The sequence below is a fragment of the Struthio camelus genome, chromosome 5 (genome assembly GCF_040807025.1).
Source record: "Struthio camelus isolate bStrCam1 chromosome 5, bStrCam1.hap1, whole genome shotgun sequence".
In the NCBI taxonomy this organism is placed as follows: domain Eukaryota; kingdom Metazoa; phylum Chordata; class Aves; order Struthioniformes; family Struthionidae; genus Struthio; species Struthio camelus.
Window position 1 is genome coordinate 59,068,541 of NC_090946.1, and position 18,750 is coordinate 59,087,290.

The window sequence follows — 18,750 nt, forward strand, 5'->3', positions numbered from 1 at the left end:
AACTGTTCATTTAATCTCTTTCCCTATTTCTAGCAGTGGGCACATTTTGGTAAGTGTAGCAGACTCTGCAGTCATGTGCAAGATTAATCAGGAATTTTCTGCCAATCACCACTTAGCAGGTGATGCTCAGTTCTCTGAAGGACAAGTATTACTCCTTCAAATTCTTAAAAATATATACACAAATCCAACCCAATCTAACCATCATTATTCCCAGTTACTAGTATTTTACCTGAGCGCTTAACATCAACAACATTTTGTGGAAATAACTTCCATCCACAGGGTAAGTTTGTGTCAGGGAAAAAACATAGTCGTTTCTTGAGCACTGTCATCAGAGTCGGTGGGGTTTCTTTTGCTTGCTTTTTAATCAATTATGCTATTTACCCTCAAGCCCAGGCTTACCGGAAAAATCCAAATGACATTTGCATTCTTGACCAGGCAATCGCCAGCAGAGGTATCTGCCTGCACTCACTATGATTCAGCTTCCATGGGATTTCTTAAAAGCCCTTTTTACCATCACACAGTGAAGGGAAACCTGAGCTAGCAGTAATAGGGACAGCTTTGGAAGTAGAAGCAACATGACTATACAGGGTGCTGCTTCAGGATTTGTGTTAGCATCCCACACAGTACAGCTCTCCAGATGCATCCAGACTAATGCCAAACAAACTGCTGTCTCTGCACATACCTTGTTTTATGATGAGTTTATACTCATACAACCTGAGGGCATATTAAAACCCCCTCCCTGCTAATATCAGCTTGTTACAGCTGCCCTTACACTTCAGATGCTGCATACAGAAATGGCACAAGGTCTTCCAGCTACAAAAGAAATTATTATCAATAAAAAGAAGCTTGGTGGATTATGGAATAGAACAGCATAAACTGCCTCAGTTTCCAGCAATTTTTGCAAACCCCAAGGACAAAATGGGCCTTGAAGACAACTGCTGCATGTCTAGCATCCCCTCCCTGGACTTACTGGACGGTATGATCTATGCCCATACCATTCTTGGATCTCTTGGTAAGGGATATTGTTTTGCAGAGCTACTGCCCACCAGTAACTTCCACCGGAACAGACTGCATAACCCTAAGCCAGAACTTCCTAACCTCTGGTCATGTGTTTAGAGCCTATTAGATATTGTATTATTCTTTTAAGGATAAAGAAACAGAGGAAAAGTGGTTATTGTCTAGTTTAAAATTACCATTGAGCAAAGGAACATAAAAACAATGATATAAGATGAGGAACGGTGGGAAGGATTACAAGCTACTTACCATTTGGGCAGTGTTTTTCCAGAAGAGCCCAATATACATCCTGTGGCAACGTGGGTTAGCCGGATCTGACTCCGTAGGACTTTTATGAGCTTCCCAGTCTTTCTGCCCACCACTTCAATCCTCCAGAAATCATTGGCGTCTCCTGTTCCGTTCTATCATCCAAACACAGCACAAGAGGAAAAAAAAAGAACAACAAAAGACAAATAAAATATGGGAATGAGGCATAGCAAACAGGAACTTCTGAAACTCTAATGCTGGCACAGCTAAACTGAAGAACTCAGGGTACCCTTGCTTAGCGTTCACAAAAGAGATCCCCCATCAGGAAAAGACAATTCTAGACATCAGCAGCTACCCACAAATATATTTTTATCTTGCCAACTTTAAGATTTTTTGCTTCAAATTCATACTTGACTCTGGCTCAGAGTCACATTTCAAATGGGGGTGGCTTGGCTGCTTCACAGAAAGGGTTTAGGCAACAGCCCCTTCTCTTTGGAAACTCAGCCTCAAAGCAGATCTCATTTTCATGATTCCAAATGATGTCATCATTCTGTCAATAAAAGCCATTTGTCTATGTAACAGGGAAAAACACAGAAAATAATACTTGTCAGAGCAACTTCAAGGTTGCCCAGTTAGGCATTTAAGGAGGTGAACGCTGCCAAAGTTAGACTGAGAGTCAAAGCTTAATCATTTTCCTGACTGTGCTCACATTAAATAAAGCATAAATATGAAATACACTATCTTATACTAAAACAGATTTTCTTCTAGTCCAGCAGGTCCACATCTATCACCCTGGTTAACAAACTAGAGGCAGGAGTAAATCCCCTTGGCATGGTATGAACTCCCCCCAAAAGAAGGAGAGTTTGCTTTATCTTGCCATTCACTTACTATTCCATAGCCAGTGACCTGAAAATGCTTCCTTGTCAGGGGAGCCTCATGCTGGTGACTGTGGAGATTTCTAGAAGTTCTGGAATGAAATTAAAAGTCAAACCTGGTTTTGTTTTTATGTCTTAGTCAATAAGAACTTTGGTTCAAGCCATTCAGAGAGAGCCGACGGCATACTGACCACTGGACTCCAGGCTAGGGCAGGATGCAGCATGCAGCCTTGATGGTGATGGGGGCCATACAGTGAAACAGCTGCTTCCTACCACATGATAGTGAACTTCTGCCACAAAGGACAGTACTGGCAGAAAGGGATAGTGTGAATTAATCCAACCCTCAAGCTACAATCCACCACCTCCTCATGGAAAATACATAGATTAGCGCTTGCCGCAGTTAGAAAAAGGAAAGCATTTAGCTGAAACTGCACTGAGTTTGTTTGGTTTTTTTTTGGTTTTTTTTTTTATGAACAGCTAAGATGAGACTAACAGTTCTGCTCTTGCAAGAAGAAAAACAAGTTCCTCACCTGTCTTGACTATCAGTTTTGCTTTTGAGGGAAAAGATTGTACCACTTAATCAGATACAGACTTACTGAGGAGGGGGTCAGTGTCACCATTAGTACCAGGCATACTCCCCAAGGCTCATGGTGTAATTACCCAGGTCCTGCCCGAGTTGGGATTGCTAACTTGGAAAATCAGAAAAATCTGGGCATATCTAGGTCAGTCTGCACAGCCGTGCAGTAGCTCAGTTCTTAATAAAGCCACTCAGACAATGAGCCTCTCCCACCAACAACTGCAGGTGCATCCAGCCCTGCCTTATCTGCACAGAAACCCTCTGCCCACGCTGGATACTGTTTTTATGCAAAGGGACAAGAGCCATCTGCTGGATCTTTTCCCCAGCACTGCAGTTTCATCTCCCATTTCAGCAACCTGTCTCCCTTCAGCATGTGAGTAAAGTGAGACCAGTATTGTGAAAATGATGGTGATAAATCCTTGATTTCACATATTTGCTGGTAAAACCCAAAATTCAAGGCACCACTTTCTTTAAACCTTAAAATTCGTTTTGGAAGCCTAAGTCATGATTTGTGAATGTGCAATACTGAGTGCAATATGACACAACTTCCAGACAAACGCGTACAGAACTTCTGTTAAGCAGCAAAAGTTCTGACAGCACAGAGCATTGCAGCATAGTGACATCAAACCAGATGAAGTTTAAACACCAAGTCACTAGCATTCCCCTGCTTCCCTTCAGGTATTCACTAGAGAGGCAAAATGTACAAGCCAGTACTTTTCTTCAAAGTGTCCCACTGCTGTGATCTCAGTGTTGATGAGAACTTCAGCAGGTGGATACTGTCTGGATATCTTCAGTACATTGACAAAACCAATCAGTCAATTTATCTAGCAAAGTGAGAGAGTGCGGACAAGCAACACAATGAGGGCAATGAAACTGCTTATTTGCAGGAAAGTAGTCCTAAATATTGCACGTCACACAGCCAGACAAATCTCTCACTGGACGCTGGATGGGCTGTGAAGTAGGCGCTTCTAATAAAGCTATATGGTTCTGTTAAAGGTTCCCCATTCCACAGACACCCATCAAAATATAAGCCATAGAAGAAGAACTCTACAAACCCCACACTGGAAATCCAGATACATAGACACATTTGACATATAATCAGCTTGTCTGGTCTAACCGTGGAGGCTTCGGCAGGTCAAGTCCCCTACCAGTCTTATTCAAACACTCAATCTCTTCAAATCCCAGTAGTCATTCTTACTCTTTATGTTCCAAGCGGATAATATCTCCATGCCTCACGAACTCCACAGGGCTGGAGGGGTCTGATAGATCTGCTGGAAGAAGGCAAATCTAAATTACATCTAGGCATTGACAAACAAATCAGTGTCTCAGAGCAAGTTTATTGGGAGCGCTCATGCCTCAGGCAAACTAGGAACACAAGGCAAACTCACTCGTGTGGACTCTAAACCTGGTGTAAGCCATTGTTCCAGTTTAAAGGCCAGCCCTCAGGGCTACTCTGTACAGCTGTGCAAGATCATGGCCCCAAGCAGCACATTGCCTTTAAATAAGAGGATACAAGGCCAACCTAACTGAACAACACAACTAGAAATATACATTTTTATTTCATGGACTGTATCATGACACTTGCAATAGTGAGTATAATTTTACTATTTCTGGGTTATTTCCCCACCCACTGTTTCTTAAAAAACAGTTCCCTGCCAGTTTACATATATATTCGTGGTGCAGGTGTAGAAAGGGAGCTCCTCCAGACCAAATATGCCTCAGCTATAGTATATGACATTCTAAAACAGATAGCAAGTACAAACATTAGGTCTCCATGTTCAATAGGCAGCCTGGTCCTTAGCAGGACAGTCAAACACTATGTACCGGGACCCAATTTCTCCAGGAACCACAGCCGCAGTAACAAATTCCATAAAAAAATTAATCTGAGCTCAGATTAATTTTCTTTCTTTTATTTGCCGCCCTGACTACCTGAAAGTTTTCAATGCAACCTTCAGCTGAGAAAAGCTTGTCTACTTCAGCTGTACAGACTGGAGAAAAAACAAAAGTATGGTTGACATAAAAAGCATTGATCAAGATGAAACCAGATTCCCTTTGTTCTTTCTCCTCTTCTTCCCCTCATATCAATGAAAGATGCTTTGCAATGGAGGCAGTCAGAACATTTAAGTGAAAAACTGCAGCAGCAGTTATAAAAATCACTCTGCTGGTATTTGTTACCTGTATTTGAATCATGTTTTTTTATAATCCACAGGTTATTCAAATCTTTATGCAAGTAGGCAGTGACCTGAAAACACAGTATAAATCATTTCATCGAACAAGTAAAAAGCTGGACATAGTAAACGTGCATTCATCAGCAAATCCAAGTCCCAAGTAAATGCATGACTAACACAGAAAACCCAGAATGATTTTTTTATGATGTTGCCTTAAAAAGTCAGTTATCAGCCCCTGCTTAATTCAGACCACATCTTTTAGTCAAGGTATAGCCCATGTACTCATGATCACTACACTCAATGGCAGTTCACATGCACCACGAGTAGCAACTTCCAACCATATAGCTTAACCTCTTCTCACCCTACTTTGGAGGCTCCTTCTACAACAGAATATCCAAATGTGAATTTTTTGAATAATTACTGACTGGTACCAGAACCAGTCAGTGGAAATAGCACTAGCTTTATGGACAGGCAATATTAATAGAGATTTAGGACAGCAGGCTGCCTGTGGCAACCATAATACTTCAGTCAAAAGATCCAGGCAAAGTAAGGCGGGGTACAGGGATCAACTGTTAAAGCAGCACAGGCTGCCCAGAAGTTTAATCTTCACCTGCCTCCTCAGCCTCACACAGAAGACACTTCTGTCCTACTGCTAGCAAGGGCAGAAGAGCATCTGGCCAGAGGGTGCTGCCACTGAGGGCAACCCTCCTGAGCAGCAGAAGGAAATGTACCCGCCTGGCACACACTCCTCTTCTAGCTGCGACCACTGCAAGCCCAGTTCTCTGGGACCCCATCCCAGTCCCAGACCTGTGCCTCCCGCTTAGGTGGGAGCAGAAGGCCCTGTGCGTAGGCAAGATGGAGCCAGAACATACAGGAGTGGGGGGTGAGGGGGGGGAAGGTGGAGCTTCATACCCTGAGGTCATATTTTCAGATGAAGAGGTAAAGAAGAAGGCAGAAGGAGACCCCTGCCTCCATCTTTTCCTCCTGAAATCCCCTGAAGTTCTAAGCTCCCTTCCCCTCTCCAAACCCCCAAAATTCTCCCAGTCCCCTCTTCTTGTCCCAACTCAAGGATATAGAGTGGGGGGGGGGGGTGTCCACCCTCTTCCACTTAGCCTCAGGGAAACTCCCATTAGCATCTCCCAATCCCCCTTTCCTGCTTTTAGTGTCATAAAGCACGTTCTGCACTTGAATTCTGCCTACCCTTGAGCCAGTTCTGATAGGACATCTCCACCTGTAGTAATAAACATTAATGGCACATGAGAGCATTAGAATTCCCGGCTGGGAAGAACAGCAGGAAAAGAAGACTGAAGCAAAGATTTAATTTTTGAAAAAACAAAAAAAAACAAAAACCACCTCTTCCTCATAACAGAGACTGAACGGAGTTAAAAAAACAAATACACTTGTTTTTCTCTGGCAACTTTCTTTCAAAGAGCTCAGAAAATTTTTAGATATAAATATGCAAACTGCAAAGTATATCTTGGGAATGTTATAGAGCCTGCAAATACTGTTGAGGCTTGATGACGATGAACAAAAATAGGAATTCCATTTTATTTTTGTACTACTTTAATTAGTGATAATTACAAGTTTTCTGATTTTTACTTTGATCTACTGGTTAATCACTTATCAGAAGCCCTTAAAGAGTTCAGGTAGGCACCTCTCATTATGGCTAGCTTATGAATGTACAGAAATCTAATTTAATGAACAAAGCCTTAAAAATACTCATGTCACAGATGAGGAAAACAAGGCACCAAAGAGGAAGTAATTAACGTAAGGTCACAAGAGGCCAATGGCAGAGGTGAAAACAACACCTGGCACTCCTCTTGCTTTTAACACACAGCAATGAGCTCTATAAAATAAAGTAATAAATTTGTTTTATACATAGGTTTTGCAGCCTTTCTTGAGGTAACAACAGTTCCTTCGTTAGGGAATATTATTTTTAAGTCCTCTTGGCCTCCATCTATGGAGGGTGATCTTGCTACTGTAATGAAGCCTAGCTACTCTCACCCCTCTGGAGCAAGAGCAGCAGGCTCTCCTCAAGCATCCTAGCTACAAAGGTTTCCAAGCCCAAGGTACAGTCATGGAACTAAGAGGATGCCAGACTGAGTACATACAGAGCTCCGGTCACAACAGCATCTAATGCTCAGCACAATAGGAACGAGGCAGCTCCACAGGAAGCCTACTAGGACAAGGGAAGATGGCTGTAGTCAGAGGCAGTACCACAGCAGTACACTAACCTGTTGCTGGCGGGCTCCTACACCCTCTGGGTAAAGGTGCCAGTGTGAGTGAAGGTATCCCCCTGCCATCCGAAGGTTCTTCATTGTGACCACAGAACCATATGCCAAGTCTAAATGTGGAGGAAGGAGAAACAAAGGCATAAGACAGCTCTCTTATAAGTATCTCTCCCAGCCAGCCTGCAGTGCTCTGATTAGGCATACATGTTCCTGCTTTATTTTTATGCAAGCTGATTTCCTGTTTCACACAACTCCAAACAGCTTATCTTCCATCACCAACCACAGTTCAGTAAAACTGATCTATAAAATTTGGTTGAAACATTTAAAATTCTCCCAGCTAGTTTTAACATAAACAGAAGTGCTAGCTCCTTTGAATGCAATCTCAACGACAAGAGGTTTGGGATTGCTTTCCGCAAGAGTATACGGTCAAATTAGAACATTATCCATTACGAAAAGCATGTAACTAGTTTGAAATATTCCCTCACCCAAGCCCTTCAGCAACACAAGAGGGAAGAGAGGCAAGCTCAGTCAGCTGTCAGGGTGTGGAGGTAGCATACTGGCCTTAGGCACCTTCCCTCACAGCCTCCCAGCACAAGTGGAGCATCTAGGAGAACACAGCTGATGCTCTCCCAGTAGCAGCTCTAGAGCAGGGAAATGCTCCAAACAAAGGACAAAACAATATGACAAAACAGTTACTGACAGTGCATTAAACATATTAAATGTTATTTTCAGCCTTTTTTTGTTCTCTTGAGATATAAGACTGCAGAGGAACAGCAGGAATCTGACTATGAGCACAAAGGCATAATCTGCACTGTTCTGCACTGACTTACAGGAGACCTTGTTTTCATTTAAACACACAGGTGCATTGATAAAACCCATCGAAGCAGTTTATTCCCTTGGACACTCACACTCTGGAACAGAGACGTTATGAAGATTGTTCCCGATCAACTGGGACTGAAAGGCAGAACTGAAGAAACCATCCCCAGGCCCACTACAAAAGAGAGCAAAGAACGTGACAGGCAGAAGTCTGGTAAAACAGGTATACAAAGCTCTAACATGCATTACCAAATTGTTTCTACAGAAGGAAAAAGATAAGACCAGACACAATCTCAGGAGAAGAATGCCTGCAGTTCCTTTAGGTACATCTGTCATGCTGTGAATCACAGCAGATGCACGCACTCTTGCAAGCAATTGTCCAGAAGTGCAAGGACTTGAGGTCACAAAAATGCAAGTCTTCTGGCAGTGCACAAAGCACCATCAACTAGCTTTGGAGGTGCTGTTTTTATAACAAATAAACCTGACTCACTATCAGGTCGGATATAGCAAAGCCTCACTCTGTGGCCCTTAAGTTCCACTTCTGGTAAGAGGCTAGTGCTAAGATCACCCGACTTCAACTTAACAATCTGAAAAATAACAGATTTTATGTACGTTCTTTTTTTTATGTTGAAATGCTTATTCACCTCACCTCTTAATGCTGGCATACGGATCATTACTTAGCCATTTTACTATCTGTTGTGCTCTTTCCAGATAAACATCATCCACTGGTTGCAGGCATTCAGAGCAGAGCCCACCCTTTGCTAACACTTATCAGACTATTTTTAATCTGATCCAAAACATCTTTCAGGAATGCAATGCTTAAAAAAGGCAGGGAGGGGTTTGAGACATTTTCAGGTCCAAGAAAGAGAGGAGAAAAAGGAGACAGACAGTTTGGTCAGGATACTTGCTTGGCATCTCAGAAAGTCTCAAGCTTAAGCCCTGTTTCACTGCCAGCTTGGCCAGAGCCTTCCTCTGAGAACAATGTAGTAGTCTGGGAAGGGAACTAAACGAAGACACAGCTTGTGGCTGTGCTTCTGACACTGAAAATGGAGAAATCCATAATCAACGGCCTTTAATTCCATGCAGAGACAGGTGATTCCTCTTCTGGAGGAAACGCTTGAAAAATACCTTTTATTTAAAACAGCAAAATGAACAGCAAACATAGCCGTGTAGAGGGCAAGCGGGAGCAGGATGAGGCAGAGCACTCGAGCCAGTAAATGCCTCCCAAACATGACCTGTAACAAACACAACCTGGATCAAACAGTGCAGCTGCAGAAACAACTCCCCTCCTTACTTAACCAAACCCTGAGCAGGAGTCCACTGCACATAACAAGCACAGCAAGCTGCAGAATTATCTCAAAAAGGCTTAGAGAGAGGTATAAGCCAAGGCAGACCTTATTGCCCATCTCCAAAAGCTGGAGGTGGGGTTTCTTGAAATTTCAGGGACATGAGAGGAAGATAAAAAAAGGCAATGGGAGGGTTTAACTTTCCAAAATGTCGTGCATCCCTAACTATGGCAAAAGAGCTTAGGCAGCTCCCATTGATAGTCCTTTGAGAAAGAGGAACATACACTTTAACTTGTTTATAAGAACAGTACAGGCCTTGAGACCAAATCACAGCACGGAGATGGCTTCCAGAATAGCAATTGTCAAAGGTGAATAAAACGCAAAATGAAAGCACAAGGGTACGAGCTACTAGATACATTTCCCCCAACAAGTCTCCTTGTGCAGATGTGAATGCAATAAGGACTTCCTGGGAACCTAGGCACGATTCATTTACAGAAACCACATCACTTAGCAAGGACGTTCCCACACAGTAATTTTGTTGCTGCTCCTCAGCCACAAGTTACAGAAAAGTCAGGAGCAAAACCTCTGAGTGTTTCAGCTGCCTCAACACAAAAGCAAAGCGCTTGACTTAAACCACTGAGGGAGGTGGTTTGTACACAGATGCCCAAGATGTGATTACATACCTCCATCCCACTGACACTGCTGGTAGTAAAGCTACTGACACTGCTGGTAGTAAATCTAAAGTACAGGATGGTAACAGCTATAGGAAAGGAAAACACCACAAACTACAGCAGCTGTTTGCCAAATGTCTGCATCTAACTCTAAGGCTGACAAAGGCAAATTTACTTGCTATTGTCTATATTTTGTTTTTACATGGTACCTATCACATAGTCATTAAGCTAATCATCCTCCATCCCTTAACACGAGAGCAAAAGATTTTGGAACTAATGGAAAAAAGACCTGAACACATGACAGAACTAAGGAGGAAAATCTGAGTTCTCTCACTGTATATGAGGCTCTGAACCCGCTGAAGTCACCAAAAGAAACAGTTGCCCAGGTCAAGTACTTGAACGGAATGCTTTCAAAAAATGGCTGCGTGCACCACTTACACTGGACACTTGCAAAAATACTGATCTATGATACATAACCAAAGTTATGCAGCACAGGAGCTAATCTCCAGTCCCTCACTCAAAATAACCACAATATCCTTCCATCTTTGTAGAAAGGATTTTTTTAAACTACAAAGCACAATGCAGAGTCAAAAGAAAACCCACATGAAGGACAGTATCAAGCAAAACAGAACAGCGAACCAGTAAAAGCTGGGAATTCTAGAAATCAAATTAGTTCCAAAAACATTGCATGTAACATGAATCATGACTAGTTTCCTAAAAAATGCAGAGAGCAGTTATTCAGGTTTTCAGGGGGGCGGTTGCTTTGGTTCCCCCCTCTCCTCCCCCCCCCCCCGAAAAGTACCAAGGTTGCCAGATAGTTAGTTATTCAGCAAGCATCTCCCTCCTGGAGTAAATTTCTTTACATATTCTAACACTCAGGGACTTGCTGGCTATGCTGCCAGCAGCACAAATAAAATCACTATGCAGCCGTCTGCTGGCAGAAGGCTTAGACATGATGGATTTGTTCCATTTCAAATGCAATTAACTGACTCTGCTCAAGAAGTGTTTCTCTGGAGCTGGAACGTTGCATCTTTGCAGCCCATATTGACTCACATTCCTCAGAGAAAACAAATCACAGCAGGAACAGAAAAAGTCCCCCCCAAAAATCCCACTGCTTATGAGACAGAAGCAGGACAAAAAACAGTAAGTGAAAGGAAGAGAAGAGGCTGAACACCTTTTAAAAGGTGTGCCTGAAGAATTTTTTTTCTCTCCTCATTGCGAGACAGCAAATGGCATATCATAGTATTTCGTCAAACAGGAGATTTCACAGTTCCCATGAATAAGATCCAATATATTAGAAGAGAGCGCTCAAACACACTAGCAAATTACTTAGAGTTTATAAAAACTAAATATGTGTGAAATCAAGCAGGCTATGGCTGCCCACACCCTAAGGACAGGTTATGAGGACTGCAAGTTACTGAGTATGCCTATGATTCATGAGGGACTACATTGTGCTAGTGCTACACAAGCTGCATCACTGTACTACTGGTGAAGCATAGCCTCAGCTTGCTCTGCTTATGCAGACTAGGTGCTGCAAGACATGCCTGTCTGCCAGCTGGCAGGTACTCCTCAGAAGGTCACGTAACACTATTTTGGACAGTGTTTGACTTTGGGTCATCGTTCAGCCACTGCTGACAAGCATTTGTAGCTTAGACTGAAATAAAATTCAGCCAGCTGGACAGGTAGTAGCTTCTCTTGGGAAACAGTAACAATCTTTTCACTGTGCTTTTATGACATTATATCCTGCTGATGTGTTTTTTTAAAAAACATATGGCTATAGTTTTTCCATTAAAACCTTCATCTTTAATCATCATCATCCAGCTCAGATGCCACTGTCTGCTGTTTACAGGATACCACTGTCTGGCAGTTTTCACAGATGTTAAAAGCTAAGAGAATTACAAGGGCAAAAGAAAGCAAAACAAAACAAAGAAACTCTTCACAAAGAAAAGCTTGAACACTCACCAGTGATAGGCTGAGGTTCCCCAGCAAGTCCCAAAGATCATAGACTGTGTTCAGGCCAACCAACAAGACTACAAAAAGGCCAACAAACTTCACCCCCATTGCTCCAGCAAGGTTCACTCCAGTCAGGCTCAGCCAGAACCACCAGGAGGTGGAAAATGGCCTGCAGGACAGACAGAGCAGGTTAGTAAAGAAATGACAGCTACATGCACAGACAACACAATCAGGAAAAGAAACAGAAAATCAGCTACCCTCCAAAATTACATTCCATCTTCTTCTCAGGAGTGGAATGGGAATAAAAAGATAAGTTTTTCATTCATTTAAGAGGGATGCAAGGATACCCTTGACAGAGAATTCAGAAGGGCCCATCACTTAAGCCTGGGCAGCCCTAGATCTCCTCTTTAAGGAAGAAAACACAGACATTAGTATAAGCTAAAACACTAGTGTGAAGAAAATCCCACAAATAAAAGGCTTGAAAGCAGAACTAGGAGTTTTGCTCCACCAAAAAAAAAAGCTTACTTCAGTCAGAGAGGTAAGGACATGGGGGAGTACAGAAGAAATACAGCAGTCACTTTCTTTCTAAAACAGCAAGGCCTTAGTGGAGAACATCTACCCAAAGCACAAACAAAAACTGTGGCAAAGAGCAAACAAGTTACAAACTAAAATAAAACTGAACCACAAGGAAAAGACAAGGGAAGATGTCAGCAGGATTTAAAACCTTTCCTTACTGACTTCTGATGTCGTGGTGCTTACGTTTTGACTAGACAAAATCCCCATGACCACCTGCTAAGCAGCATGACAGATAGAGTTGGCTTTTAATTTACATAAAATTTACTAATAAGAGCTAAGCCTGTTTTCAAAGACATGAGAAATAAGTTCACGTCATGGTACACAGAGCGACATTATGAACTGATCAGACACTACCTTGTACCTTAGCATTTGCACTCCCTGGGGTGTGTGTTGTAGACAACGGTGGCTCTAGTTGGCATTACATGACTTTGTGGGCTGAATTTTAGTCATGTCTGCTGCAGTCATGCTAAGATTGGTATGATCAGTTCCTGAACATTTCATGAAGCAAAAATAGTTCATACATAGTACAGCCTTTTAGGCTTTCTTGTCTTCAAATTCTGTATTGCGGGGAAACTACTCTGTAGAGCCTAGCCAGACAAGCCTTTTGACATCTCCAAATACCTATAATCACCATTCCCCTCTGGATATTTCTATAGGAAATACCTCAGTTGTTTCATTCACAACCATCCTGGCAATATTTTCCTTAAATGTTTGGAACCAGTTTGGTTAAATCCAACAAATTACACTATTTACCTCAGATGGCAGAATTTTATAAACACTCACAGGATTACAGTCACAAATAAGTTGCTTAGTCTCCATGCCAGAGAAATGCAACTAGGTCAAGATGATATATTAATATATTTTTGCCATTAAGGGTCAAAGCCCTGGCCAGGCTACAGTCATCTTCCGTTCCCACTCTTCTGACCTATGATGCCCTACAATAGCTTTCTTTCCTGTCAGGAAGTTTTAAAAAGCTTTAACCTTCATTTCAAAATTTGCAGCTCCATCAACACTATTTCTGCTAAAGTTTCCTTTCACACTTATAGAATCTATTTAAGTCTTTTCCTAGGTTACCCCAGGCATGATACTTTCTCCCGTGTTTCACAAACTCTTATACTAAAAATACCTCACCCCTACCACGAGCCATTTTCACCTCTCAATTTTCTGAAATAATCTAATCTCAGCCATTTACCCACACTATCAAGTGTGAAACAAAATCTGGTATTTTATCTCTGTGAAAGTGAAATGCCTATAGCTTAAGAAAAATGTCATCTTCATCTTACCTATCTGCACAGGTGTTACATTTCACCATACTCAGAACAGCCCCCATGAGGAAGAACATCAGAATGGGGTCAAGCAGAATATATTGGGACAAAGTAATACAGCCCGTATCTGCAAACAGATGCATGACACTGTCAGAAAGATTTGCTGTTACAAAGTAAATCTAACATTGAAAGAAGCCACTTAAGTCAGCGTAGTCAAGAGAGAAGGAATAAGGGCAATTTTAGAAATGGAAACAGGTCAGAACATTTCAACTACTACCTGGATAAAAAATTAAAAAAAAAAAAAAATCACAAAAACACCTGTGAAGCACCACTTGGCAAGTGCTGCTAACATAATCAGAGGAAGAGTGTTACAGTCATCAGGGATCTACCATCTAAGGTTCCAGCATGATACCAGAGGATGCTCAAGAGGGTGAAAGAAAAAAAAAAACTCTTTCAGATGTTATCTATAAAACAAATATGACTTGAGTATTTTAAATTCCAGCGAATCAGTATCCGTGCATGCTGGTAAAAGCCTGATTCGAGTAATTCCATTTGCAATGCTAATCTCTTCACTATTAGCTCAGGAGCCTTATTCATTTCTTACCCTAAACTCTTGCACAGTACTGGAGTAGTCTGCTAAATATCCTATAACTCATATGAGAGATGTCAATATCTCACCAGTGGGTAAAATTATTCCTGGCCACATATCTTGTAAAGAATTCTTAAAATGGAGGTGAAATGCAGTGCAATGCTGTAGTTACGCACATAACAGAAGTACCTATAAACTAAAAAAGATTGTAAAATCCTCTAGGGGACTGACAGTCCAAAAGGCTCCTATAAAGCAAACTTAGTTGGCTTTTTGGAATATTTCTCATTAGCCACAATATCCTCTGGCTAGGTAGTGACATGAGACTCCAAAAAGGAAATTCTCTGAACAGTTAACCTGTGCCGTTTTGCAGTAGCAGGAATACCTACCAAAAACAAGGATGAAAGCTGTGAGTAAGGCTGCAGGTAGTGACTTGGACAGTTCTAGTACTGTGAGGTAGGCAAAGGGAACCAGGCAAGAGCCAAGGAACGCACAGAACTGCAGGAAAAGAAGATCATGGGAGACGTTACACCCCTCCCCAAGGTGAACGTGCATGCATATCCCTCCCCTTCCTCCATCTGATACAACTACAAACAACAGGTGGCTTTGCAGGTGACTAAACTGGCTCACTACAAACATTAGACAAAAGTCAAATGAGTAAAGATACTGTTAGAGAATGTCAGCTGCTTACTCTGTTCTCAAGAGATTTCAGTAACAACAGTTAGTAGGTTAGTCTCTTTCTGGACTGCATGAGATATTTAGAAAAAGATCTGTGGAAGAGATGCAATACACATCCATCATACTCAGCTTATCTTAACTAGATATTAGACTATGGAATTTGAGAAAAAAAAAAAGTACATTTGCCTCACACATCTTCAGTAGACCAATATCACTCCCAACAGGCAAATGAGAGTGAGGGCAGTTAGAGAGGGAAGAATGGAAATCAGTCCAAAAGAAAGTAGCACAGCAGTAAATTCTCCATCTTCAAGGACTGGTTCTAGCATTTCTCCTGCCTTTGGCTCAGGGAAATCTAGAACCATAAATTGGTGGAGATTGGAAAGTAAACTAAGAAAATATGCCTCCCCAGTTTTTAACCCTTTATTCCAGGCACTAGCAACTGGCCACTGTTTCTTCATGTGACTTGCTTTATCTGCTATTTAGGAAGACCAAGAGCCATAAGCCTGATATCAGCACCACCTGGGTTCCAGGTGGGATATCACTCTGGACAATGGCAATTTTTCCCCATCAGCTCTTTCAGCCTTAGTGTCACTGGGAGCAGCAAACTGTAGGTGGCTGTGGATGGTACGGCCTTTCTTGAGGTCCTTGGCTCTCAGCCATCAGGGACTCCAGTATGGCAGCCAGGTACACTGGGGTGAGCAGGAGCCCAAGCTCAGAAGAGTACCTTCTGCAGGACAGGCAAGATATATGGCCCACTGAGAACTCCAGCCCTGCTAATGAGTAGTGAGAACTGGCCTCTATTATCATCTTATATTCTCACCTGGCTTCTGACAGCCAGATATTAAGACTTACTCACTAATACGTTTCTACAGAACTTAAAAACACAACACAAAGCTAAATAGACCTTTGATCTAATCCCGTAGAGCTGGACTTATGACACAGCAGTCTATATTGTAAAGCCAAGGAGAGCTAACAAGCTAGGAACCAGTCCGTAGAGCCTTACCCCTCTCATTCCCACATAGTTGTGCTGTTCATATCTGTCCCCTGGCTTTTGGAAAGGAAATGTACCATCATATCCACTAAGGTAGCCAGCAAGTCCAATCAGCATCTGAAGAGGTAAGGTGGGAAAACTGGTCAGGGAAATCACATTGGCAGAAGAAGAACCCAACTCGACAGCAGGAAAGATGTTCATAGCAGCCAAGTTTGAACCAGAGGATAACTATATACTAATTCAGAGACATCATCCAAACAAGAGTAAAGAGTTTACGTACAAAATTCATATATATACATATTGTTCTTTGTGTAAGGGCAAAGCCAGAGGGGACCAAAGAGACTGCAGCTGCTGATTATAAAAACCACTGCAGGCTCAAGAGAACTGGGTGCAGGATTTGGTGGAGAGAATTCTGCCTCTGCAGATTCTTCTCATAGCTCCCTGTTCCGAGAGTTTAAGAAGTCTCGGCCCGAAAGGAAGACAACCTTCCCAAGGCAGAAGAAAAGCATCCTGATCAATACCTCATAAACTTCTTTTATTGCTAGAAAAAGCTTTCAAACATAGAGCAGGAAGTCAAGTCATTCAAAGTCCTTTGTGCTAGGGATCTTATTTGCACACAGGTTATCAGGAATTGTTTGGCTCTTTAGACCTGTAGCCTTCCATTAAACATCTCCTCCAACCCAATGCACAATACTGTTTTGTTTCCCCTTATTCAAAGCATGTCCTTGAAGAAGAAAAGATGCACATAGAGGCTCAGGACGTAGAAGGTAAACACCAGGATGCCAGTCACAGTCAGATAAGGTTTTAGTGTTTACTACATCCTTCAACCAGATGGAAGGGGAAGAGTTTTCTTGGCCTATTCCCGTGGCTTCTAAAACTACAACAAAAGAGCAGGTTACCTTCCCCAAAGGAGGGTGGACATCAAAGAAGAAGGTGCGATTAATGTAGTAACTTCCCATCTTCCCAAAATGAGTTTCATCCCAACTGGAAAAAAAATAACAAAATAACCTACTCCAGTGCTGAAGAAAGTCAAAATCCAGGGAGGCCATTTTCTTAATGTTTTTCATCATAGAGAGGCATTAAATTCATTAGGCAATGCATTAAATTCATTAGGCAAACAGAGATGGAGAATACTGTAGCCATTTTAGGCAGGGTCTCTTTTAAGCGCTCCAAAACTTCCAGCCTACCTTTCTGATTCCAGATAGAGCTCAGAGACATTAAAAAGTCAACCTGCAATTCGCACATCCCAAAAGCTGTCCACCCAAGAGGCTGTCCCCTCCCCACACCACTCTAACAACCTCCAGAGCAGCAGACAGAGCTGGGAAACGGCTCCGCAAGGCCAGGGCGCCATCTGGTCGCCCTCTCACCACCACTGCACCACCGGCTGGAAACAAAAATAAATCTTCTTCTAGCCGTGCAAACCTGGGGCGGTCGGGATGTTTGAGAACAGGGACAGGGGAGAGAGCAAGGGTGGGAAGTTTTTATTTATTCTTTTCTTACTGACTTGGCATAGGGATGGAAACATGTTTTCTCTGTCGGGTACCGACTGGCAGTGAGTAAGGTCCCCCGCGAGTGACGAAGAGGCGCCCGGGGCGCGGAGCAGCGCCCCGGGCGGGCAGGTCAACCCCCGCCCCTCGCGCCGCGCCCGCGCGGCCACGGCCAATCGCCGCGCCGGCCCCGCCCGCGCCAGGCTCGCCCCCGCCGCGCCGGCCCCGCCCCGTTGCCATGGCGCCGAGGCCCCGTACCAGACGTGCGGCGGCTCCGGCAGGCGGTAGAAGCGGGAGGCGAAGCTGAGGAGGGTGACGAGGCCCAGCGCGGCGCCGGCCCGCGCCGGGGCCGCCGCTGCAGGGCGGGTCGGAGCGGCGGCGGCGGGAGGGCAGGGCCGGGACCGTCCACCCGGCAGGCGGCGGGACCCCCGCTGCCGGAGCGGCCCGCCGGGCGGGCCCGGCTCGGCCTGGCAGCCCCCCGCCGCCAGCGGCATCCGCGGCCCGGTAGGAGGAGGAGGCGGCGGCGGCGGCGGCCGCGCTCCCCGGCGCACGGCACCACGGGAAACGGAGTCCGCCTCGCGGTGCATCGTGGGAAACGGAGTCCAGGGGCTGGCGCGCGGCACGGCGGGCGCGGGGGGGAACTCGCAAGGCACTCTGGGAGATGTAGTTCTCCGCGGAGGGGCCCGGCCTGCCCCCCCGGCGGCCGCCCCGCCGCCTGCGAGCCGGGTTCCTCCCCGGCCTCGCACCTCCGCTGCTCTCCGCCTGCCTTGGGCTCCCGCTGGAAGAGTGCCCTGGCAGCTGGGGCGCGCAACCCGCAGCCCTGGCCCGCCGCTGGCTGGGGCTCCCCAGGCAGCGCCGGCTGCCCGCAGCCTGGCCGCCCTCGGCCCACGCCTGCCTGCGTGCACCCGTGTTGGGTCCCGTCCCGTCCCGTCCCGTCCCGTCTGGGGCGGCACGGCGCGTGGCGTGTCTGCCCCGCGGGCTGCTGCACGCTGCCCAGCCCCTGCGGCCCACGGGGCTTCGCAACCGCGCGTGCTGCAGGGGGAAGGCAAGGAGCTGCCTCCTCACGCTGCGAACGTGTCGTGGGCGCCTCTGAGAAGCAAAGAGCAACAGCGGGGACCAAGCTTTCCTACAGCTCCGCTGTAGCACCCCGGGGCTCTGTGGCAAAAATGCCTAAACAGGCCGTTCTCGTAGCCATGCTCCGGGGGGTGACGCTGCAGGCTGTACCTGCTTGTGGCAGAAATGTGTTTGGTTGTGCATATAGCCATCCCTTTTGTGTTTTGCCTCGGGGGGTGGCACGGGCAGACTGGTTATCTTTTAAACCAGCTTCACT

At 44.5% G+C, this 18,750-nt stretch overlaps 1 protein-coding gene across 1 annotated transcript in view; it reads right to left on the reverse strand.

The window, feature by feature from the left end:
• Positions 1 to 17,798, reverse strand: part of POMT2 (protein O-mannosyltransferase 2) — a 30,132-nt gene extending 12,334 nt beyond the window's left edge. The window contains exons 1-13 of the mRNA XM_068946661.1: positions 17,679 to 17,798; positions 16,833 to 16,917; positions 15,946 to 16,050; positions 14,654 to 14,762; positions 13,697 to 13,805; positions 11,847 to 12,006; positions 9,056 to 9,162; positions 8,020 to 8,102; positions 7,115 to 7,224; positions 4,888 to 4,954; positions 3,911 to 3,983; positions 2,149 to 2,227; positions 1,264 to 1,415 (exon numbers count right to left, since the gene is read on the reverse strand). Of these exons, the coding sequence (XP_068802762.1) occupies positions 1,264 to 1,415; positions 2,149 to 2,227; positions 3,911 to 3,983; positions 4,888 to 4,954; positions 7,115 to 7,224; positions 8,020 to 8,102; positions 9,056 to 9,162; positions 11,847 to 12,006; positions 13,697 to 13,805; positions 14,654 to 14,762; positions 15,946 to 16,050; positions 16,833 to 16,892 (1,214 nt within the window). The 5' untranslated portion in view covers positions 16,893 to 16,917; positions 17,679 to 17,798. The remainder of the gene's footprint in view (positions 1 to 1,263; positions 1,416 to 2,148; positions 2,228 to 3,910; positions 3,984 to 4,887; positions 4,955 to 7,114; positions 7,225 to 8,019; positions 8,103 to 9,055; positions 9,163 to 11,846; positions 12,007 to 13,696; positions 13,806 to 14,653; positions 14,763 to 15,945; positions 16,051 to 16,832; positions 16,918 to 17,678) is intronic.
• Positions 17,799 to 18,750: the final 952 nt, after the last annotated feature.